Source organism: Chlorocebus sabaeus, chromosome 7, assembly GCF_047675955.1.
Source record: "Chlorocebus sabaeus isolate Y175 chromosome 7, mChlSab1.0.hap1, whole genome shotgun sequence".
Taxonomy (NCBI): domain Eukaryota; kingdom Metazoa; phylum Chordata; class Mammalia; order Primates; family Cercopithecidae; genus Chlorocebus; species Chlorocebus sabaeus.
Genome location: NC_132910.1, coordinates 102,429,787 through 102,452,924, shown reverse-complemented (window position 1 = coordinate 102,452,924; position 23,138 = coordinate 102,429,787). Strand labels below are relative to the sequence as shown.

General features: G+C 46.3%; 2 protein-coding genes across 4 annotated transcripts in view; one reads left to right on the top strand and one right to left on the bottom strand.

Annotated features, from left to right (window-relative positions):
• Window positions 1-13,743, top strand: part of GATB (glutamyl-tRNA amidotransferase subunit B) — an 85,491-nt gene extending 71,748 nt beyond the window's left edge. Inside the window, exons 11-13 of one of the 2 annotated variants that reach the window (XM_007999995.3) lie at window positions 4,688-4,766; window positions 11,700-11,834; window positions 13,293-13,743. In XM_007999995.3, coding sequence (XP_007998186.3) covers window positions 4,688-4,766; window positions 11,700-11,834; window positions 13,293-13,421 — 343 coding nt within the window. In that variant the 3' untranslated portion in view covers window positions 13,422-13,743. The remainder of the gene's footprint in view (window positions 1-4,687; window positions 4,767-11,699; window positions 11,835-13,292) is intronic. The other variant, XM_007999996.3, reaches the window with a different exon arrangement.
• Window positions 13,744-14,090: 347 nt separating this feature from the next.
• Window positions 14,091-23,138, bottom strand: part of FHIP1A (FHF complex subunit HOOK interacting protein 1A) — a 264,702-nt gene continuing 255,654 nt past the window's right edge. For both annotated transcript variants that reach the window (XM_007999990.3, XM_007999992.3), the window contains one exon: window positions 14,091-22,040. In XM_007999990.3, the coding sequence (XP_007998181.1) occupies window positions 21,787-22,040 (254 nt within the window). In that variant the 3' untranslated portion in view covers window positions 14,091-21,786. The remainder of the gene's footprint in view (window positions 22,041-23,138) is intronic.

Genomic DNA, 23,138 nt, shown 5'->3' with positions numbered 1-23,138 from the left:
AGGGCTAATTTCCAGAGCTTAGAAGGGCAGTAGCTGCAAAACTAGCTAGAGTCTCATAGTGACACCCAGGCAGGGAACACTCTGGAGGTCAAATTGGTAGAGAATGATTATGTGAATTAGCATTCATCTTTAAAGGCCTCTCAGAAGGCTGATGTTTGAAGGGTCCAACCTCTTGTTGAACTTGGCTTTTTAATTGAGTATATTGCTTTGAAAGGTTGGTTTACAACTTCTGAATTATGAGTAACAGATGTGGTTTAGTTAAGAAAGTGGACATTGTCGATTTCCTGACCAAGTATTTTGTGGTCAAATTAGGCAGGTACAGCTCTCCAGTTGTCCAAGCCAGCTGAGTGCCCCAGTGTTTCAGGTGAGCTGCGGGCAACAATTCCTGAGCACTGGAGCAGGGAAGGATTTTAAACCAAGAAGGGACTGGAGGCGAGAGGAAGATGTGTCCCACAGCATGAAATGCAGGCTAGCATCCAACGATGGGCTGCAGGCATTGGAAACCTGTTGAGCTCACTGTGGCCAGACCCACAGCAAGTCAGAAGTGGTGGTGCTGGGAGCGCAGAGGGCAGGATGGCCGTGATTCATGTTTGGAAGGATCACTAGGATCTGGTAATAAGGTACTGGATTTTTCAGGGAGTAGGTGATGAATAAAGCAAAGATAACATGATAATCTGCACTCTGCTACCTAGAAGCATGGTGCTGTCATCATTCGAGACAGAAGGTGGGTGGTGGGAAATGCAGAGGAGCTGGTCTGTGAGGAAGACAAGTTTGGTTTAGAAAAAGGATTGGGAAACTATAGCATGTCAGCCTCTGGCCTGTTTCTGTAGAGCCTGTGACTAAGAATTGCTTTTACCCTTGTTAAGACAAAGAAGCATATGTGACAGAGGGCACTCACCAAGCCTCAAATATGCACACTCTAGCTCTCTCCAGAAGTTTGCCGTCCTGGTTTAGAGCACATTGTCTGGGTGTGAACGGGCCTCTCAGGAGGTGGTTGAAGTCAGCCAGGGAGAGAAACGGGACCTGAGGCAGCAGCGGCAGCCCTGGGCATCCTCCTCACGACTAGGGGTCAAGTCAGAGGACCCAGCAAGAGGGCACCGGAGCCACCTGGCATGAACTGGCAAGGAGCAGCAGAGGGACATGCAAGGAAGAGAAGGAGATTCCAGAGGCCCAAGAAGAGGGTTTCACCAGGAACTTTCGATGCAGCCCCAGGAGTCAGGGCGCAGCGGATGAGGAGAAGCTGAACGTTTGGCCACAAGCGACGGGGGTGATTTTTAAGAGAAGAGCTTCTGTAGAGGGGTGGGCACAGAATCCAGATGGCATGTGCTTCCTCAGGGTAGCTAGTAGCCACTGATGCTAGATCGTTATTGTTAAAATAATGCAAGAAACTGGGTAGACGCAAGTGACTGCAAGGTTAGCCAAAGGCATTGTCAAGATAGGGAGGATCGGAGCATTTGTGAAGCTGTGAGATTCAAGCCACAGGACACAGGAAACCAGCATCTTTGGTTTGGAGTGGCAAGTGTGGGGTTCTGAGCAGGGGTGGAGGGGTTGTTTGATGAAAGAGGAGGAGGAGAGTGCCCTAGAAAATTCTCGACTGTGGCTCAGCTGATGTCCTTGTGAAATGGGAGGTGAGGGCATGTGCAGAGGAGGGGAGCAGGAAGGGGGCTGCGTGGAACGGGTGCTTGGTGGGGCACCAGCTAGGGGCACTGTGAAATCCTCGAGATGAACACTGAATCCTTGTGTGCAGCAAGTACCACCTAGAGGCCCAAGTCCCAGTGTCTTCCTCCTTCTTGTATCCTATTTTAACAGAAGCAGAGAAGGTGGACTTTGGGCCTGAGTTAAGCTTGGGGATTGGGACAGGCAGCACGGTTCATGAGGGATCGGGGGTGGTTGTAGAAGCATCAGCGTGTCTGCTCTCATCATCCAAGCTGTAGACGGAGCTGTGATCCTGAATGAGCTCTGAGGGACTGGACAAATTTTGGAGCTTTGAAAGAGCCCCTTTCCCCTCCTCTGTGGATCCGCGGCCTCAGAGAATGGGAGGGAAGAGAGCAGCACGCAGAGCTGAAGGCTGCAGTGTCAGTTTCTTCTTCAGCGGAGACGCATTCACTGTCCGGAAACCAGTATGACCTGACAGCAGCAAATTAGTAGCCTGTGCTGCTGCTGCCATTGCGTGTCGAGTCTGAGGGTTTATTTATTTAGCTGATGAGTGGGGTCTTTCAGGGTCGGTGTGACAGTACTGATCTTTGTCATCATCTGACTCAAGTTTAGCCCTGGCATATGTGGAATTAGCATGTGCAGTCTGCCAGACATCCCTGTGGGTGTGAGGAAGCCTGTGACACAAATATGATGACCTACTGTGTGACAGTCTTTGTAGGGACAGAAAGGTGATGGAGAGATCCCAAGTGTGATTACGTCAGTGGAGAGATTCTGTAGTCTAAATTTATGACCCAACTGATGAATTAAGGTCCTTAGATGAACTTCTCAAAGGTGACATTATTTTTGGTTATTTTGTGTTCCTCTTCCGTCCCTCTCCCACCCCCAGGTCTTTTATGTCATTGCTGTGGTCTGAATGTTCGGATCCTCCCCCAAATTCCTGTGTTGAAATCCCGACCCCTAAGGTGACGGTATGAGGAAAGGGAACCTTTGGTGGACGATTAGGTCATGAGGGAGGGGCCTGTATGAATGGGATTAGCTGCCTCATCAGAGAAACTTCTGAGAGCTCCCTCACTCCTTCCACCACGTGGGGACACAGCAAGAAGGTGCCACCGTGAGAAAGTGGACCCTCACTAGACATGGACTCTTCCGGCGCCTTCATCTTGGACTTCACAGTCTCCAGAGCAGAAATAAAGTTCCCATGGTTTATAAGCCACGCCGTCTCTGGTACTGACCTGTTAGAGCAGCCCAGACAGACCAAGGCAATCATCGACTCGTATAGGGCTAGGGACCTTATCTTTTGCACGATCAAGAAATCCAGTTCCACCTCAGTGCTTATTATGGGTTCCACACACAGTCTGCATTCTAAGAAAATGGGCCATGGTATTTTCTAGGATTGCAGAACATCCAAGCAACCCATGCTTTTAGAAAAACCAGCCTTCCTTTTACTTGTCAGTAGAGGTAGGAGGTTTATGAGTGTGTTTAGCAGCCTCTGCCCCTCTTCCTTTTGCGGTTTAATCAGGGTGGTTCACGGATGTTCTGAATACCAGTTTAGTAACACCAGATATTCTCCAAACCTAAGTTTCACTTGGAATTGCCTTTTAGTCATACTTTGGGATCAATAGACACTTAAAGGACGATGGGCCGCCTCAGTACATCAGCTGTTGTAAGTGGACAGCCCCAGTAGGGCTTCACTGCCCTTGAGTTCGAGTACAGTGAGTCACCTGGTTCACGCGCACTCCATTGGTTTGGAGTCCGGGAAATCGGCACAGGGACTAAGCTGTAGTTTCCTTTGTATTTTCTAAGCGCATCCAAAGAAACTAATTGTGCATGATGGGAACCCAGACTTAAATAGAAGGTGTTTTCAAGTGGCATGAAGCATTTCAGAAGCCCTCATTTACACAGTGTAACACTAATGTGCTATTGATGTCATTCCTACCTTTTTAAAACCATTCCCCAGATGATCTCAGACAGCATTTCATGAGCCTAGTTGCTGTGTATATAGGTTGAGTATCCCTAACCTGGAAATCCAAACTGCTTTAAAATCTAAAACTTTTTGAGCATTGATGATGATGCACCAAGGAAATGCTCATTGGAGCATTTCAGATTTTAGACTTTCAGATTAGGGATGCTAAACTGGCAAGTATAATGCAGATATTCCCAAATCCAAAAATACCCAAAATTGGAAACGCTTCCGCTCCCAAGCATTTCAGATAAGGTATACTCAACCTGTATTTAGAAGTCAGAAAACCATACATTTTAAAAGAAATAGTTTGTAATTCACTGTTGTCTTTCCCATAATTTAGGCACTCACCCCTACCATTAATTCACCTTAAAGTGAATTAATGACACTTCACTGTTTCACTATGCTTGGTTGCCCCTGACCTTTTATATCATAGAATATTGGCCAATAAGTCACATCCTAGAAATATAGGTATAGTGGATTCTAGGCCCTTCTGTGTCCAGAAAGCTGTGTGAGCCTGGAGAAGAGAGTATGTATGAAGTTCCCGAGGACGGATGAAGATGTGGCTGGTAGTCACTGTGTTCCCTTGCAGAAAATCTCTTACAATTTAAAGGAATTTATATTTGCACAGAAACACTCAGAAACGTGACTTTGTTAGCTGTTTTTTTTTTTTTTTTTTTTTTTTAAATAATTTTTAGGCTGATGTTTCAGTTGAAAATATTTAATTACTGGAGTTTGTTTTCCCTTTCCTGTTGTGGTTCATGAATTTTGCAGCCACCTCCTTTTCTTGACTAATTACACTGAGCAGTTGTCTGTTGCTACAGCTTCTGCCAAACAGCTGTTATTGTTGAGTGGTAAAAGAAAGAACACTCGTCACAAAAATTTGTTATATCCTAAGATATAAAACAAATAAGTAAAATAAAAGGGAGCCCAGTTGGCCTGCTGCTTTCATCCCTAGGTGTGGTCTGATATTTACACCAAAGAAAGCAAGTGTTCTGATTCTGAACAGCCGTTCATGGATGCCCTGACAGTGTGCGATGTAAATGTGTTTTCTCTTTTGGGGGCCGCCAGTCCTGTCACACCCTCTGCACTCGCTGAGCTTCTTGACCTGCTGGACAGCAGAACGATTTCTTCAGCAGCAGCTAAACAGGTATGTCCACGCTCCCTACAGCTTCTGGCTGCGCCACTGTCCCGAGAAATGTTTTCTGTGACACCCAAATGCCATCACTGAGTGACTTTCATCATGGAAGTATTAAATGCTTGTAGTGATGTGTTTAATGCTGAACGGTAGAAACATTTCATTTAGCAAGGATATGAAGCCAGTATGTGCAATGCAGGCAGTTTGCTTCTCGTCATCATTGCTAACCTGGGAAAATAGTCTTGCCCTGAACATCTCCCCCTGACATGTCTCCCCTAGCCCTTTTACACCTGAGCACTTTCCCTCATGCCCAGGGCAGTCTCAGCTCAGCTCTCAGCCTGCCTGGGGCTCTTGTCCCACCCCCCACCGCCTCCCAGCCAGTCCCAGGGCCTGCCTTGTCCCTCCTGCATGGTTGCCCTCGGAGAGTCTGTCCTCAGCAAGGAGGGTGAAGTCAGACTGTGCACTTTGTAGATAAAATGTTATGGACGTGCCCAGTGTGTGAAAACTCAGAAAAATAGCATCATCCTAAGCAGCCTTTTGTCTGTCTGTACCTCTATCTAAGTGCTGGGAGGGTGAAAGACTCGTGGAATTCAGAAAATTCTTACAAATACATACCCAAAGGGCCGGGCACGGTGGCTCACGCCTGTAATCCCAGCACTTCGGGAGGCTGAGGCAGGTGGATCACGAGGTCAGGAGTTCAAGACCGGCCTGGTCAACATGATGAAACCCCATCTCTACTAAAAATACAAAAATTAGCTGGGTGTAGTGGCGGGTACCTGTAATCCCAGCTACTTGGGAGGCTGATACAGGAGAATCGCTTCAACTGGGGAGGTGGAGGTTGCAGTGAGCCGAGATCACACCACTGCACTCCAGCCTGGTGACAGAGCGAGACTCTGTCTCAAAAAACCAAAGAAAACAAAACATAACCAGAAAGATAAAGAACACCGAGGCGGCTGCCTCGTCTCAGCTTCAGAGATTGCAGCTGTCAATGCTTCAGCCAGGAGTTTAATGTTATTTTAATGGTGCCTTTTGCATGTAACATTTATCTGCACCGACAGTAGTGGCAGGTTACAAAGGGAGGCTTGGGGAAGGTGGCTGCTTTGGGATAATTATGAGGTGCCACGGCGCACACACCGGGCTGGGTGCTGTGGAACTGGAGACAGGACTAATAAAGGCTCTGTTTACCCACCTCGAGTGAGGCTGTCAACTACAGGGACCTCGCTGCGTTTAGGAAAGGCTCTTGCTTGTCTGGATGTCAGGGGAATACAAACGTTTATGACAATGCACAGCAGCTGCAGGAAGATTAGATGGGCTGAGGGCAGAAAAAAAACTATGTATATATCACTATATATATACACACATGATATATATATATAGAAGAACACATGAATTATTGCATGTGAAATGAAAGAAGGAAAAAACCTTCCCCTTTTCCTACCCATCCTGCCCCACAGCACAACAAAACAAAACACCTAGTGCAGTGAATAAGATAGTTCCAGTAAGAAGAAATGGAAAATGTTGAAAGACGCTAACAGCTGGGTTCAGATGTAGGGACGCTTTCAGATTTTGTCAGCTTCCAGCATGTTTAAAGGAGGTGGCTTCTGTGGGGCAGTCAAGTGAAAACACAAGTCTGGCGAGAAGGGCGTCTAGTGTGTGTTGCTCAAGGGGGTCCCCCTTATGTATCATTGCCTTGGGGTTGGTTTTTCTACCTTTTGTTTTCTCTTTTTAGGAAATTACTGATTTTCTGGGGGAAAGTAATATATTTGATTATAAAAAATATAAGTAATGCAGAAAAACCAAGATTCTGAGGTTCTACCACCTTGAAATAACTATCTTTAATATTAGACGAACATCATGAAGGAAGAAGGTAGGAAGGAGGAAGGAAGGATAGCAATAAAGACTTTCAAAAACTGAAGTTATAGTGTACTTTTTTATTTCTTATTATTAATTATATAGTGTCCTTTTTTTTTTTTTTTTTTTTTTTTTTTTTGAGACAGTCTTGCTCTGTCGCCCAGGCTGGAGTGTCCTGAACATTTTATCTGGATATTTTATGTATTTATTATTTTGTAGTATTTATTTATTTTTATTTTATCTGGATGTTTTATGAAAAGTCCATCTGTGTTGCGGCGCACATCAGTCCTTCACCCCTTTTTAGGGCTAAATGGGGCCGCTCGTCTGCTGAGCCCCTCTACCATTGTATGGACACGCCCCATTTTGTCTGTCTGTTCGTCAGCTGATGGACGTCTGAGTTGTTTCCACATTTTGGCGATTAGGAATAATGCAGCCTTGAACATTCATGTACAAGTTTTTGCACGTAGGCTGGGTGTATACCTATAGGAATGGAATTTCTGGGTCATATGCTAATGCTGTTTCATTCACATTATGAGGACATGCCGGACTATATTCTAAAATGGCCGCACCGTCTTGCAGTCTCTCTTGCAGTGTGCGAGGGTTCCAGTTGCTCCATGTCCTCACCAGCACTTGTTGTTGTCCATCTTTTTGATTCTCTAGCCATCCTAGTGGGTGTGAAGTCGTATCTCACTGTGGATTTGATTTGCATCCCCATTATCTGTTGAGAATATTTTTGTATCTTATTTTTATAGTGTACTTTTTTAAAAAAGAAAAAATAGGTTGCAGTTATTTTTTTTCCAAATTTAAAAGAAGAGTCCAAGCATGGCTTGGGTTTTAGAAAGCTGTGAGCGAGAACAGAGACTCTCTGATCCTACTGGTTATTGGTGTTCCCCTGGCAGAACTGGAAGAGGCTCCATTAAATGATTAGGTGACCAGGGGATAAGGAAGAAAGGTGACTGAGTGACTGACTCCTAGGGATGACAGACACACAGAAAGAAGAATCCTGTCCTGATTCTTCTGAGAGCAGAATTCTGAATTCCAAAGAACCTGCCACTTTGTGCTCTAATTGGTTATGAATCTGCCTTTCTGTGCCTGTCTCTTACCCTCTTCCTTGTGCATTATCTTCATTCCTTCTGCCTTTCACGGCACCCTCCTCCCGTGTCCTGCCAATGCTCCCGAGATTTACAAACCTCATCCCTTCAGCACCCCAGAGCCAGGGGAGTTAAGAGGTTGCTGCCACGAAGCAGCCCTGTTCTTCAGAATCAGAAATAGAAGCTGGGAAATTATATGTAATCACGAGCAGTTATCTCCTGGTAACTGCAGACAAAAGCATTCCGTGTGCCCCTCACAAGACCCAAGCTGCGTATTGAAGTGGCACATGGCACCCTGTCTCCTCCTCTCACTAAAGACGGGGTCAGCTTGGACACATCAGACTCCCAAACTGTCAGAGTCACAGCTAACCTGAAAACAGCCTCCCAGGATTCCCAAGCCTCTTGTGACTCGCCCTGGATGTTGTCCAGAAGGCTGGTCAGTCATGGTTCAAGGGAAATTGTATGGGGTGCATCTCCTTCGTGCACGTCTGAAACCGATGCAGATGATCCACCATGCCCTGAGGACCGTCCAGTTAACGTTCCTGGCAGGACCCAGCCGAATTGGGTGCCACAGAGATGGAAACCGCGTTTATCACACAAGTGTTCCATAATAACCAATCTCTTGTCTACTTTGGGGTCTGCTTTAAAGAGAAATCGCCAAAAACCTTTCAATGTACAGAACGTTATATATCATGCACCAAAGCTGTATTACAGATGACTAGTTGTCTTTTCCTCTCTTTTAGTGCTTTAGTTATCTGCACAGTTTACTGGGCCCCACTTTCTTAGGGGCTTGGGTTGATGTTTGTGCCTTTCTAGAAAAGTAACCTTTCACAATACTTGCCTTTGGCCAAAAAGGGGACTCCCTTCTCTGGAACTGTCACAGCTCCCTCCCTGCCATGTCCCTTGAACGCGTCTTTCCTCCATATCCTGACCTTGGAAACCCAGGGCAGGCAGGGAGAGGCTAGAGGCTTGTGTGCTTTCCTTCAGGATACTTCGAAAATAGCATTAGCTAGAAACAGTTGGGTGGCAGTTAAGAGGGTGTGTAAATTCAGTCCTCAGGGAACCAAAGGCTGAGTCTCTGCCCCATGTGTCAGAGCTGGCTCCAGCGTCTGTGTGTGATGGGGAGTTCCCAGCTTGCGTTACCCAGTACTCCTGGTCCGCCATTTATTAACACAGAGGACCAGCACTGTGCTAGAAATTCCTTGTTACATCTATCTGTCTTGGGTAGGCAGCAGCAGGGCCTGGGAGCTGCACTCCTGGCTAGAAAAAAGTTGCACTTGGATATCACTTCTCAGGGTGTGATTAAACACTGACGAAAGCTGAGGATTTATGCTGCAGCACAGGGCTCGGCAGCCACAGAGGCCACTCCGTGAGCGTCAAGAGGGCCAGAGCAGGAGAGTCTGGCCTGGAGACAGGGTCCCGCCACTACCGCCCAGTGGCTCCCACACTCCTGGACTCCAGCCAGGAGTGCACAATCCTTGTCTTAAATAGGATTCAGCAGAGGATGGGACAACCGGCGTCTGTTGTATAAGCCCAAGGGGCTGGGGACTGGGAGCCTCGACTGGCCACTGCACTTATTTGTGGAGTTAACTAACATTATGTGTTCTAACTCTGGGAGGAAAGAACATTTCAGCCACCGGGCTCCCATGGTTCCAAGAGGCTGCTGAATGATGTTTCTCTAGCATCACTGCTTGGTACCCCCACCCCGCCTGGCCCTCCTTCTCGGGGAGCAGCCAGCCTGTGTGTGCGAAGGCATCTGTCCTAGCGGTGCACTGCTTCTCCTTCTGAATGGTGTGACTGGAAGTGATCCCCAAGCACCCCGCCACTCTTGTGCTTATTTTGGCCCAGGCAAATCCAGCCAGCTGTGGGTCCCATCAGGCAGAGGCTGGCTCGCTGGCCGGCATGCTCAGGGTCTGCTGTGTACTTCAGCAGCTACCACAGGCGCAGAGAAATCGCCTGCGCTGTGTCTGCAGAGGCAGACCCAGGAGTGGCCCCGCCCACTTCCAGGCACAGGCTGCTCGTCAGTCTGCCTGGTTTTCCTGGAGGGAACTGCTGCATAGACTTTTCATGAGCAAGTCCTTCCAGGTGGTTTCTGTTTTGAGCCAGGTTTTCAGCTAGGAGCTTTTTTGGGAGTCTGTGCAGATGAACAAAATCAACACTGGTCAAAGTCTAGATCTATGAGGAGGGGATAATTAATTAAATTATGATAAATACATCTGATGGATACTAGATCTTTTTATTAAGAAAGTACTTCTGTGATAAATGCAGAAAAGCAGGACACAAACTGAATATATGTTATGATCACAAGTATGTTACAAAACAGAAAGAAAAAGATGGGAAGGAAAAACACCAAAATACTAACATTGGTTTTCTTGAAGAAATGGGAATTCCATTGATCTCTTTTGATCTCTCCTATATTTCCGTATATTTTCTGCAGTGGATGTGTATTAACTTTTATCATTAGAAAATGTATTTTAAAATTTAAGTCCTAGTTCAAAAACTAAACGTGTCAGAGAAAGGGGGCACACAGACTCCTCAGACTTACAGGACAGCTCCATGGAATGCCATCCAGGTCCCCAGTGCTTCTGCTGCCAACACTCCACTGATACGCATGTTGAGACTGAGGAAGTTTCTTCCTGCTTCTGTGCCCCCTTCTCCCCATGGTTTCCTCATTGTCAGGCCATGTACGTCTCTGCTGAATTGAGTTGGAGGCACGTGCGTTCTGTATTTTTCTAAGAGTAGGGCCAGGCTTTTCCTGAGCAGTCGGGCAGCGCCAGAGAGGTGCCCTGTGGGGAGCTTACCAGGACCTGCCAAGCACACCTCCTTGGCCACCGTCACGGCACACGTTCCAAGGCGCCAGGCTGGAGGCGCCGTGCCTGTCCTAGCAGTGATAAGTATTTGTGGTTTGTTTTGATTCAGATTGGGGAAGACTTTGAGCCCTGCTGAGACTCAGCATCTCTCTTTTATTTGCTTTGCTGTTCGTGCTAATTATGGAAGAGCTCTGTTTTTCCAGGAGGAATGGCTCCTGGTTGGCCCAATCTCAGCCACCAAGGTAACAGGGAATGTTCAGTGTTCAGTCATGACTGTGGGCTGGATGGAGGTGGCACTGGCAGGAGACCAACAGAGGAAACCCTCCTCCCTGCCCCCAGTTCTGGCTTTCGCTAGAAGACAAGAGGAATGAGGAAAACAGCTACCCTAGGAAATGCCTTCCTTGAAAATGGTTTCCGTTTTCTCGGGTTTGATGAGTGTGGGGATTTGTTGTTGTCATTTTTTAAGTAGAAAAATATACCGACCATTAGCGTTCATTATCCTCGTCTGATTTGGGTCCGGCTCTACCCGGAGATGAATGTGGTAGGCCAGGAGGCCCCTGTGGATTCTAATTTATGTTTTCAGTTGTTTGCCATTTTGTATCTTCATTATGGGGCTACTTTCCTGCCTCCCTAAAGTCATCTTTCCCAGCAGGCTGTTTCTGGACTTTATTTAGTACTGTGGTTACCTCCTGCAGGCTGTGTGGCCCCATCCTTCACCAAAATGTCACCTCAATTCATTCAGTGGCCATGAGACAGATCCATCACTGGCCCTCCGATTCCCATCAGCAGGCGCCCATGAGTGATGGGCATCTCCACGCCTCCCGCGGCCCCCCTCCCGTGTGGAGTCAGCTGGGCAGGACTCACCATCCGTCTGGGCACGGGGGCACCTGGCTGGCCCGAGTCCTCTCATACCCTATGCTGAGGGAGACGTCAGCCTCAGGAGGAGACCCCAGGCGCGTTCATTCCACCTAGCTGGCCTTGTTCCCCAGCCCTGCTCTCAGGGATGCCTCAGGAGAGCCAAGGCCCTGGCAGGGCAGCCAGGCGCCCTTTCCCTTCGGACCAGGCCCAGGCAGCGGGGTCTTAATTGAATCTGCTCATTCCCGCCCTAGCACCACACAGCACAGCAGTGCAAATGGAGCTGGCAGAAGAGCTGACTTCTCATTTATCTTTCCTCTCCCTTCTCTGGCCCGTAGGTGTTTGAGGAAATGTGGAAGAGGGAAGGCAAGACTCCAGGGCAGATTGTTTCAGAAAAGCAGCTTGAACTGATGGAGGACCGGGGGGCACTGGAGCAGCTCTGCCACTCCATGATGGAGGCCCATCCTCAAGTGGTGACTATCTCAGGCGGGGGAGAGGGTCAGAGCCACCTGCAGAGCCAGCCCCAGGACACACCCAAGAGCCTCGCCATCTCTCTCTCTGGCAGCCCAGAGGCTCTTCCTAAGAATGACTGGCCCAGTTTCATGTACAGTTCCCTCATTGTCATCTTTTTAGTTAAGGTCAGAAGAGATGAAATAGGTAGATATTGGAAAAACACAACTTCTTTTCCTATAAGGAGGATACCACCCCTGGAGGTTACTCTCCATGGAGGTGTAATTTAAAAGGGTGTCAGCAAGCTCACGAAATCCAAGCTGTGACCTCCTAGGCGTGTCGCCCTCTCCCAGGGTTGGCATTTCGAATCTGGTGTGGTTAGCGCTACTTGCTAGGGACCTCCCAGTAAGGAACCAGCAGGTGTGCCTGCAGATCAAGGAGAGTACAGGAACTTCGGCTTCATGCTTCTAAGAAGTGGGAAGAAAGGCAGAAGGGAAAAGTATTTATAAATTGTGGAGAAAATCCCTGACAGGAGCATGGCTGAAAACCAGGTCATTTTGTGTTCTTAGCACAGCACAAGACAGAAAAGCTAAAACAAGTGGCATCCCTTCCTCCCCAAGTCTTATCATATTGTCTAGAGATACTTTTCAGTGGGGAAAAAAATTGTGAGCCACTTCCTCAGAATGATACCCACCCACCCATCAGCTTCCCGGGGACACTTACAGCTCTGTAGAGAGCCCTCGATAAGGAAAGTGAGCCTGCACCCGGCCTCAGCAGTCTCGTCTTCCTGCCTCATCTGTGGTGACTGATAAAGACGTGCTAGTAGTTTCAGGCTTGTTCTGCGGCACTTGAGTGCAGATCCTCATGTCATTGCCCTTGGAGATGCTGCAGAGCAGGAGGTCGTGCAGTGGCCCTAACAGTCAGTGGCTATTTGATAAGAATTCAGTGCCTACGGGCTTCCTCACTCCCCCCACCCACACAGCACACTCCCCCGACCCAGTGCTCCGGAAGACTTAGCCAGTGTGTAGATCTGCTTTCTGATAAAGGGATCTTCGTGGTGGGGAGCACAGGGAGAAGGAAAGCCGCACATTTCAGCTGAACGTCACTGAGAATCAGGTCGCCTCACTGATTAGACGCAGTGATTCATCTCAGAGAGATTATCCCTCCCCAGACTCAGTGTCCTCGGTCATTGTGGCATCCCAGAGGAGAGGGCCCTGCCTCCCACGTGCCAGCTTCTCTGGCTTTCAGCAATCACTTCTTGCTCATTTTAATCAGAAAACAGAGTAGCAAAAATCTCCTTTGACAGGAGCCTAGAAACCTACACAGAAGTTAGCCCCCTCCCCTTTTTCTGTTCTTCATTTTATATCTAATACTAGTGGAAATAAGCGGAATTTAATTTTCAGTAAACTTAAGCCTTAGTTTGGGATTTGGGGGCATGAGTCTCTTCATTTTTTCCTCTTAAGTAATTTCTGTCTTTCTAGGTAATGGATTTGAAGGAGGGAAACCCCAGAGCTATAAATAAACTGATTGGGTTGGTCCGGAAAGCGACCCAAAACCGAGCAGATCCAGCCATGATAAAGGAGATCCTGGAGAAGAAGCTGTCTTCGTGAGATGTTTGGGGTCCCCATGCCCAAGGGAGAACAGTGCAGCCGGACTGGGAGCAGGATCCTGTGAAAGCTGACGCCCATGTGCCCTGAGAGCTGCCTCTCAGTCCCTGTCCCGAGCCACAGCTGTGGCGTTATATGTCACCAGTGTTCTCGTCCTCTGGGCCCTGTGCCTGGAGGTGCCTCCACAGCCAACCAGCAGCCACCCCCGCCTGCTTCATCCACATTAGGAGGGTCCAGTGATGGCTGTAGCAGTGGTTAAGGAGTAACACCTTCTTGTATTAAGGAATTTTAAACTAAATAAAATGTTATGTTAGAGATACTGTTACCCATTCTAAGAAAACTTTTCATTCTGCAGTTCCTTCAACAAATATTTTTGAGCAACTCCTAAGGGCCAGCGATTGTTGTAGGTGATGGGCATTAGCAGTGGTCAAGAGAGACTGTAATTTGGATATACTGTTTTCAGACCTAAACACAGGTTAACAAAGATGAAAACACAACCAAATAAACTGGCACAGTATAAACACACATTAGTGTAAGGAGGTCTCAAGAGGGTGGGAAAGGAGGATATTATTAGAATTAATCAACCTATTGATGGAGTAGAAGTGATACTGCCTGTTCAACTCCCTACCCATCCCAGAGGCGCAGGTCTGAGAATAAATGAATTTTAAAAAGTAAATTTTCAAATACATTTAATCAATAAAATATATACTGAAATATCACATAAAAATTAACTTACACGTCAAAGATTGTGCAGTTGACAACTCCCCCCAACTCCCCCAACCCTCAGGCCAAACAAGATAAAAAGAAACAAGAAAAAAGTTGTAACATGAAATTGACTTGTTTTGCTTGGAAATAAGATTATAAATTATCACCATCTTGACCTTTCACGATAATGGTGGTGCGCTGCAGGCATGACGAAGGCGGGGCTGTCTGCACCCCTGTGCTTGTGACACTAATACTGTTCTCTCCACGGCACCGAGCACACCTTCGTTCGGCATATGCCTTTGTTACCTCTGACTCACGTCGCTTAAAGACCAGTTTTGCAAATGGTTTTTAAAAGCATACTTGTCAAAACTGTGATGTAAGAGAAGAAAATCCTTGGAGGCCTTGATTTGAAGCTGTGAACCTGTAGCCTACCAAGGACAATACAAATATTCCCGTTGTGAACGCTGCTCCAGAAGCAGCTGAGGAACTAGAAAAAAGTGGACACCCCTCCATCACCAATTCCGCGACTCATGCTTCCTGGCTTGTACAGTTGCTCAGGACTTCCCTGAGAGTGATGAGAACGGTGCCCCTCTTCCCCAGCCCAAAAGGTAGGCAGAGAAAGGTAACCAGTTGTGTGGTTCATTTTGGACAGGCATGAGGAGGTGACTTGTTTAAAAAAAAAAAAATCTTTTAAAAGAATTAGTGACAGAATTTTAAGAGACTATGTGACCTCACCCTGGAAGCCAGGTGCCCCGCATCCTGTTGCGGTCCAGAAAATTACTGGGTCTAAAGTAACATGATTTTCACTACACCTCTCTACAAGAGAGTAAGGCTGAATCAGTTCTCTCCTCGCTCTGCAAGTCTCTGAATTACAAATGGGCAAAGGTGGTCTGAGACTAGAGTCTGACAGGATCTTTATTTTGTAAGAAAGGATAAGGTTCAGTTTCGTTTTATAAATTCCATTTTCACCAAAAGTTCCGGCTTCTTGGTGACTAAACCTTACAGAAAGCATCGAAGATCTTTCCAGACCATTTAAAATTAAGGGCTTACTTAAAAGAGGGTGCAGCCAGATAAAGACACTTCAGCGAAACTCTTATGTCAAGTGAAAACCGCAAAGAGGAAGATGCCGTTGTTAAAGCCCTTGATTTGCCCAGGCTGCTTCTCATTCAGCTCTGACAATTGCCTGTTGTCTTGAATGCCAGCTTCTGAAATCCTGAAAGCCAAACCTTGTAAGTTGGTATCACTGCAACTAGGAAAAAACCAGAGCATGGCTCTGATTGAAACCCGATGAGATATTCTGAAGATATATTTACATTAACACCCCAAGAAATTCACTAAGATGGCTCTGCGTGTAAAGGGGCCTCTGAAATACGATTTTATATTCTTGCATGAGTGTGCATTTAGTCTGGTCTCCTGGTTCACTCTTCAGGGAGAAATCTCATTAAAATGTATGAATTGGCGCCACAGGTGATGCCATTGCCATCTGGCTCAGGAATCCACACACCTGTAGGCTGGGTGTGTCATGCGGAGGCTCTGACTAGAAGTTGGAGTGTGCTGGAAAACTGGCTCTGCCCCAGGCTGGCTTGAACCAGCTCTGCCTGATCAGGCCCAAACCCCGTGTTCTGTTGCCTGGGGAGGAGGTTGGAGGGTTCTGGTGGGAAGGCAGGAATGTGTCAGCCCTAGCACTCTGCATGCTGTCTAACAGAGGAAATATTCAGTAAAAGCTCGCTTACTGTATGAAGCAAATTAATGGACAAGCTTTTGTGGGGCCCTTTTGAAGAGACTGGTGATACCAACTACTAGGCTTCTACATTCTGGGTCTAGAAAAGAGTTGTTTAATCTCTGTCCAGGGTTACACATCAAAGTGAACTTCTGTTCCTGTCTTTCAAGGTGTAGGCCCAGGCCTAGGAAAAAGAACCTAGATCATTATTGCACCAAGATAAGGATATTTTAGCTGAGCTCCCCCACCCCACTAACATTTTAGTAATTATTGCTAAAATAATTACTAAGAAGGCCTCGAAGTTTCGGAAAGTACACCCCCTCCTTCAGCTTTTGAGTTGGATAGTTCAGGAGAGCTTACGGCCATGCCCCGCTATTTCATATTGTGTCTTTCATTTCCATTGAATTTAGTTGCATAGTTTCTACATAGTAACTATTGGGGAAAAGCCACCACATCTATCTGAAAGGCTGTGTTCTTTACCCATTACCAAAAGCAGCATGGAAGTGGCTGCCGTGCCTCTTCAGCAGGTTTTAGACAAACATATTCATGGATTATTTGCAAACAGAGCTGACCCCTGCCTGTGAGGTGGGAAGCATCTGATTGAAACCTTTAGTCAAATAGCTTAGCAAGAGTTGTGTAAGTAAGACTGTCAACACCAAATTCCCTCTTTCAAAATATCCACAGGGCAAAAAGGGGCCTTGTTACAGGTGGGCCTTTCATAGACTTGTCCCAGTAAAAAGTCAGCTGACACACTAAGAAGCACAGACTTCTGCAGCCTCCGCTCCACGAAATTTAATCTGGCCTAAGAGCTTCCATCATCTTTGTTGTGTTCTGAAATGATACAGTAAATGTAAACTCCCCGAAAGATGCCTGAGTGCATGTTGAAGTCATGCTGACAGGTCCTACTGGCCGTCTTGTTACTTGTGTAGGTAATAGTGAACTAGGTTAACTTAAACCTTTTAAGACAGGAACAAAATTCACAGTGACCCTACAAGCTAGGAAAGGTCAGTCCTAGCTAAAATCTTGATCGATTTTAGGATTCTAGGTGCAAGAGGTCAAAGAACTGAAGGCTTCCACCCATCCTGTCCTGCTCCTTTTCCCTAAAGAACCTCTGAAAATCTTTCACTAAAGTCCTGTTTATCCAGTTAATGAGCTGCCAGAATAATCTGTAGTCCCAAAACAAGTAATGGCCTAATAAGTGCCTGAACATAGAGAGGATTTACTGAGGCAAAATTATCCTAAAAACCATTCTCAGTCTTCTGAGAGCTCTTTCTAAAGCATTAGGTTTACGATGGTCATTCAAAAAGAAGGGGAGGGGAAAGAGTCAACTTCATTCTCTTACAATGTTTCCTCAACGATGTGATTTAAGGGTAGAACATGAACTGGTTTGACTGTGTTCTGTTTTAAGCAGTGACTTGATGGAGAATTAGTGTTGGGTGATTTATAGAATGATGGCTGAAGCAACAAGGGGCCTAGAATATCTTCTTAATGACCTAAAGCTGATGTGGCATCAGCTACAAGAGACTGCTGTTTCCAGGAAGAGCTCACACTACAAAACAGGCTGCCGTTTGCAGCAAACCACACATGACACCAGCCTGAGCCAGTGTCTTGAAGTAGCACATGCAGTAATAGCTGACCTGCAGTAAAGTGTTTCATAAAAATGGCAAGCATGACAGACAGCCATTTCAGTAAATACAGGGCTGGTAATCAGCAATTACATTGAACTGCCCTTAAATGAGAACTGGGGCATATGCAGATACTGAACACCACACCGGGACATTTAAAATGAAGGGCTTACTTAAAAAGGGGTGCAGCCAGATAAAGATAGTTCACCAGAACTATGATGTCAAGTGACCGTCTTAAGGGCTGATTATTCCCAGAGGACGATGCCGTTGTTAAAGCCCTGGATTTGTCCAGGCTGCTGCGGCTGTGCTTCCCTCCTGAAGACAACCTAGACACGCTGATCCAGATTCAGAAGAGCAGCCCATCCACAACCCTAAACCTCCACCAGACCTGGGAATCGGTCCACATGACGGGACAGCCCAGCTGATTCAGAGACACTGGAAACAACTTTCAACCCGGAGTACCCACTGTCTGCCCACATTAAACAGGCAACCTCAATATTCATGGAGCCTGTTTCTAGATTCTGTTCATAAGAGGATGCTTTCCTGACAAGACCCTGGCTCTATGATGTTTTATCCTGGACAGAAATCAACTATATCTGACCTAAATAAAAGCTACCTGCTAAGGAAAGGGTACTCCTGATGACCTAGAAAAATACTGAATGCATCCTAACACCTGACAGACATCCACTCCAACCCAAGCACATCAAAGTATTTTCCAAAATAATACTCAACAAAATGGGGACGACTTCACAATTCCTCTAAATACCAGGGAAAGGAGGTATTTAATAGTAAAGAAAAATCACGTCTCTAACTGGCTATTCCAGCACTCCCATTTCATGGTTGGGAAATTGTATTTTACCAGCCATGAAATTATGTTTTAGGGTGAATCTAACCTGGAATTGCTTTGTGTAAAATTTTAAAAACATTTACTTGGCCATTTCCAAAAAATCAATTTTAAATATCCCAGTGCTCTCATACATTTTGAACCACAGAAGTCACTCAGTCTGGAACTTTAAGTCAGGCCCTGAATTATGAATTGAGGTTAATGTTGTGATACTCTAGGAACCCTTGGCTATCTCACCTTTCCCGCCCAGGCCAGACGCAGTGACCCCAGCTCAGGGGCTGCATCAGGGGGCAGTACCCATGGTTTCTCTTCCCCTACGTTCTTCCAGGAAGGGGCACAGCGACTGGTGTGGGAGCCTGTCACACAGAGAAGTGCCCACACTCTCGGACCATATTTTTAAGCATGCCAAACATATTTAAGATTTCCCCCCCAACTCATTGCAAAAAAAGATATTTCTAAGGGCTTGCCGATTTACTTTAGGAGCGGAATATTCTACCTCATTGCCAATGACTTTTTTTCCCGACAAGGAGTTCCCACTCTCACCCACCCACTCCCTGGTTTCTTCATATCCACCTAGATCAATGTTCACCTCCCTGAACCATGTAGGATTTGCTCTTCTCCTGTGGGTAGACTCAGTTCTCTGCTGTTTTTCTTTTGGCATGTCTAGTCACTCCCTAAAAAACCCACTTCTAGTTACTTCACTCAGCCACATGGGTTTTCCCATTCTCTCTATGTCCAGCTCCATTTTCTGACTTCATTTTGCAAAACTATGGACACAAACCTCTGAGGACTGTGATGGATTCAGAAACATGAGCCGGTTTCCAAATCCAAATAGGAAGTTAGCGTTATTGTGTGAGTTTGCTGCCAGCACCCCAGCATGGGAAGTTAAATTCTCCTGCCTGTCACTGCACACACCAGTCATCTGTGTCGTCATTTAAAGTAAGTCTACTTCAGGCTGGGCCCAGTGGCTCACACCTGTAATCCCAGCACTTCGGGAGGCCAAGGCGGGATGATCGCTTGAGCCCAGGACTTTAAGACCAGCCTGGGCAACATGGTGAAACCCCATCTCTACAAACTATACCAAAAAGTTAGCTGGGTGTGGTGGCACGTTCCTTTATTCCCAGCTACTCAGGAGGCTGAGGTGGGAGGATCACTTGAGCCCAGGAGGTGGAGGATACAGTGAGCTGTGATCACACCACTCCACTCTAGCCCAGGCAGCACAAGACCCTGTCTCAAAAAAACAAAATAATTAAGTTTATTTCAGTACCTATTGAAAAAAACAGTAAGACGCACAAAATCAATCTTTTCCCAAAGGAAACCTTCCACAAAGGGGACCATGGTGTTCTACAATGCAGAAATACGGATTCAAGAAGAATCAACACCACCACCAGATAATAGAGAGAGGTGTAAATCAAACCACGAAGCTAAAGAATTCCATTTCCAGATGTGGCATTAAGATTTTATGACTTTGTAAGTCCAAACAAGAAGATAAATACTTGTGCAAAAAACAAAGTTAGAGTATAACAAATTACAGCCGAACTTCCATCTTCAACTATTCCTCTTTCTCTATCTTAAGCTACCTTTTCTTCTAATGGAGACTTGTGGGCTGTGCAAATACAAACAGACATCAGGAAGCCAGGAGCAGGTCAGTCTGCTGTGCCTCATCCCTTCTGGCTGCTGCACCACAGCTGAGCAAACCATTTGTCAAGACAAACAGAAATGTACAGTGAGTAGGAATCTTTGGTGTCTTGCTTGGACTATGAAACACGAAAGCAAGGCTGGCTCCTAACAGCTCACCCTGCCCGGGTCAGGTCTCCTGTTGTCATTTCACAGGCCAGCTCTCAATTTCTCATTTGCTCAATACAAAGCTGCTTCAAGATTCCTGAAGCACAAAAGGGCCTCCACTGCTCCACAGCATCACAGGTGTGGTTCCTTCCTCCACTGCCCTGCCTGTGCATGAGGGGCCTGATGAAGACCGAACCAGTGCTCCGGAGGCACAACCAACAGACCTGTGGCTGCCCTCGGGGCTCCACAGAGATGCCCACAAAGCACAGAGAGAGCCGAGGCTTCCAATTTCCCTCCAAACAGGCAGGCTCACGTCCGTTACTTGCTTCTCACCTGCAGAACTGGGCCCAAAATAGAGGGGAGTGGAATTTAATATCCATAAAAATCAGTTGTTTACGGTCTCATTTTCAGCTCACAGTTATTCTGTGTTTTCCGCTCTTGGTGGTGGTTTAACATGGCTGGGCTCTAAGTATAATCCTGCCTCTTGGAGCAGGCTGCAGAGCAGCAGAGGGTTGCTCATACAACACGGTGGGGCCTTCTAATGAACCCCATTACTCGGAAGGCAGCATTTCCATGCAGAGTGAGTCAGCAGCAGGCACTTGGCTTTGCAGGGCTCCAGGTGACCTGTTTGCATTTACATCCAAGATCCCGAGGTGGGCTGTACAGTTCCTGTTTCTCTACAGAGTGCAGCTTATTAGCAAACGCGAATAGAATTTTAAATAATGACCAGTGTTTTTACAGGCTACATTTAGTTTATCTCCCCATCCCACCCAGCTTACCCTCCCTGAAGAAACCCACTATGAAATGGCTTCACAAGTTAATCAGTTTGTTTTTATAAAACACGTATAAAAATAATGATGGCTGTCTTCTTACATACATATGTGAGACCATACTTTCTTCATCTGATAAAACTCCTAAAAACCAAAGTAACAGTTTGCATAGGTATACTTAATTTTGTGCAAATCTTACTAAAATAAGGCCATCTTCAGTGTTTAGATAGTGTCATGCTGATTAAAGTAAGCCCTCAAGAAATAAGAAAAATTCTCTGCATTCCAAATTCTCTCCAAGGACATCCGACTTCCCAGGCAGAGAGCTGAGACCAGTGGCTCTGCCGGCACCATAAGGCAACACATGTCCTGGAAGTAAAATCCAAAGGGACAGATGATATGTGCTTTCGTGATGGAGGCAGGAGGGGCTCCGTCTTTATTCTTCCTTTATAAAACAGAGGCCAAAATGCAGGAGGCAACAGGACCATCCGCGCAGTTGCAGGTGTACAGTCTTCCTGTGGTGCTGCTGCTGAACAGCTGGGATTCTGACATGGGGCACTTCCGGACATCACTGAACCCCAATATTGCTTGGTGTGATCTGAGCCGCAAGATGAATCACTCAAAGGGATAGGAGAATGACACCCAAAAAATATAAGGAGGAAAAAACGGAGCAAAGAAAACTGCCATGGGAGCAACCAGCTTATGAGACTTACATTCTATATATAACATAAGGTGGAAAGGCCCGGCTAGAGAGAGAGAGGAAAGATACAGAAAATTCCCCTCCCCACAAATCAAGTATTGTCAGGAAACATTAAAGTAGAAATCTTTGTAAGCAGCTTTGCATTTAACATTCAGTCAAGACACTAAAACCTTATAAAACAAGAACCTCTATTAAAAGAAAAAAAAAAAAAAAAAAAAGAAGCTAACAACAGGAGTCCTCAAAGTCACCCAGTATCTTGTAGCACAGAATGGAGTGTTCCTGGGCCAAGGCTGCCAGCTCCTTCAGGAACTCTGGGAAGAGGGCAGCAGCCAGCATGGGGTTCCTCACTGGCAGGGGCAGGTTGGGGGGTGCCTCAGCCACCTTGGTTCGGTGGGTCAGGAAGGGCTGAAGCACTCTTGGAGGTCCATCCAAAAGGTTCTTGCCACTTCCTGTCTTGGAAGCCTCCTCAATGGGATCTGAAAGCAGAAAGAAGACCATGATGGCGTCCCTCTGTAGCCTTCCCATCCACCCTCTTCAGTGGAGCATGTGTTTGGGGGCAGAGTTGCTGGAGAGTATCTAGTCATGAGTGCAGTTCCTATACTGGACTAAATCCTGAAGATGCAGCCCTTGTGCACTCCATGACACACATATTTGCCCAACAGATATCCTCCAGCATATAGCATGTGATATGAGACTTTCACCCAAAATTCCTTCTAAGGAACTTCACGCAGAAATCATGGAAAGAATATAGGTTTGTCAAGAACCCTCCATGCCAGAATATGGAAATGGGGAAAACTGACAAAGGCATCTCCTGTCACTGGCTTATTAAGGGGCGATGAGTAGCCCCACCTGCTCTCCCAGCCTCCAATGCTGGGATGACTGTTCTCCCTTTGCCGGTGAAGCCCTGACAGCACAGCATAGCTCCAGCAGGGAGGCTGGGTGAGCTGGGTCACTCCAAGCTCTCTGCAGCGGGTGCTCCAGCCTCTCAGGCTCCCCAGTGACCTCCAGTCTTCTTCTGGCTGGGACCACCAACGTTTTACATAAAAGGAGAGCGGAAGATTCCTTGAGATCAGCAGAAATAATGGAAGGGAAGTTGGGTGCTGGTAAGACCAGAGTAAGAACTTCCTGCAACCATGGGGAATTAATAGTGTCAAATGGCTTAGAAGCCTACATTGAAGGAGGGTTGCCAAGGGTTTCCATCTCAATTTCAATAACATAGGCCTAAGATGAGTTCAAACTTTAACATATCCAAGTGATTTGCATTTTCTTATCAAACTACTTTTTACTAATTACAATGGTTCAACTTCCCTATTTGATTCCTGAACATCACCAGCCTTCATATATTTGTAGGAATTATTTATGCCTTCCTCTGCCCCCTACCCAAACAATCTCATTACTCCTTATAAATCATTATATTCAAGTTCTTCATTATTTTGGCTGCTTCTTAGAATTCAGTACCATTTTTCAACACTCTTCTCAGAGTGTTGCTTAACTACAGTACTAAAAATTCTTGACATTTATAATACTTTCCACATCTCACTACTATAGTCTTTAGTGTTAAAAAAAAAAAACTT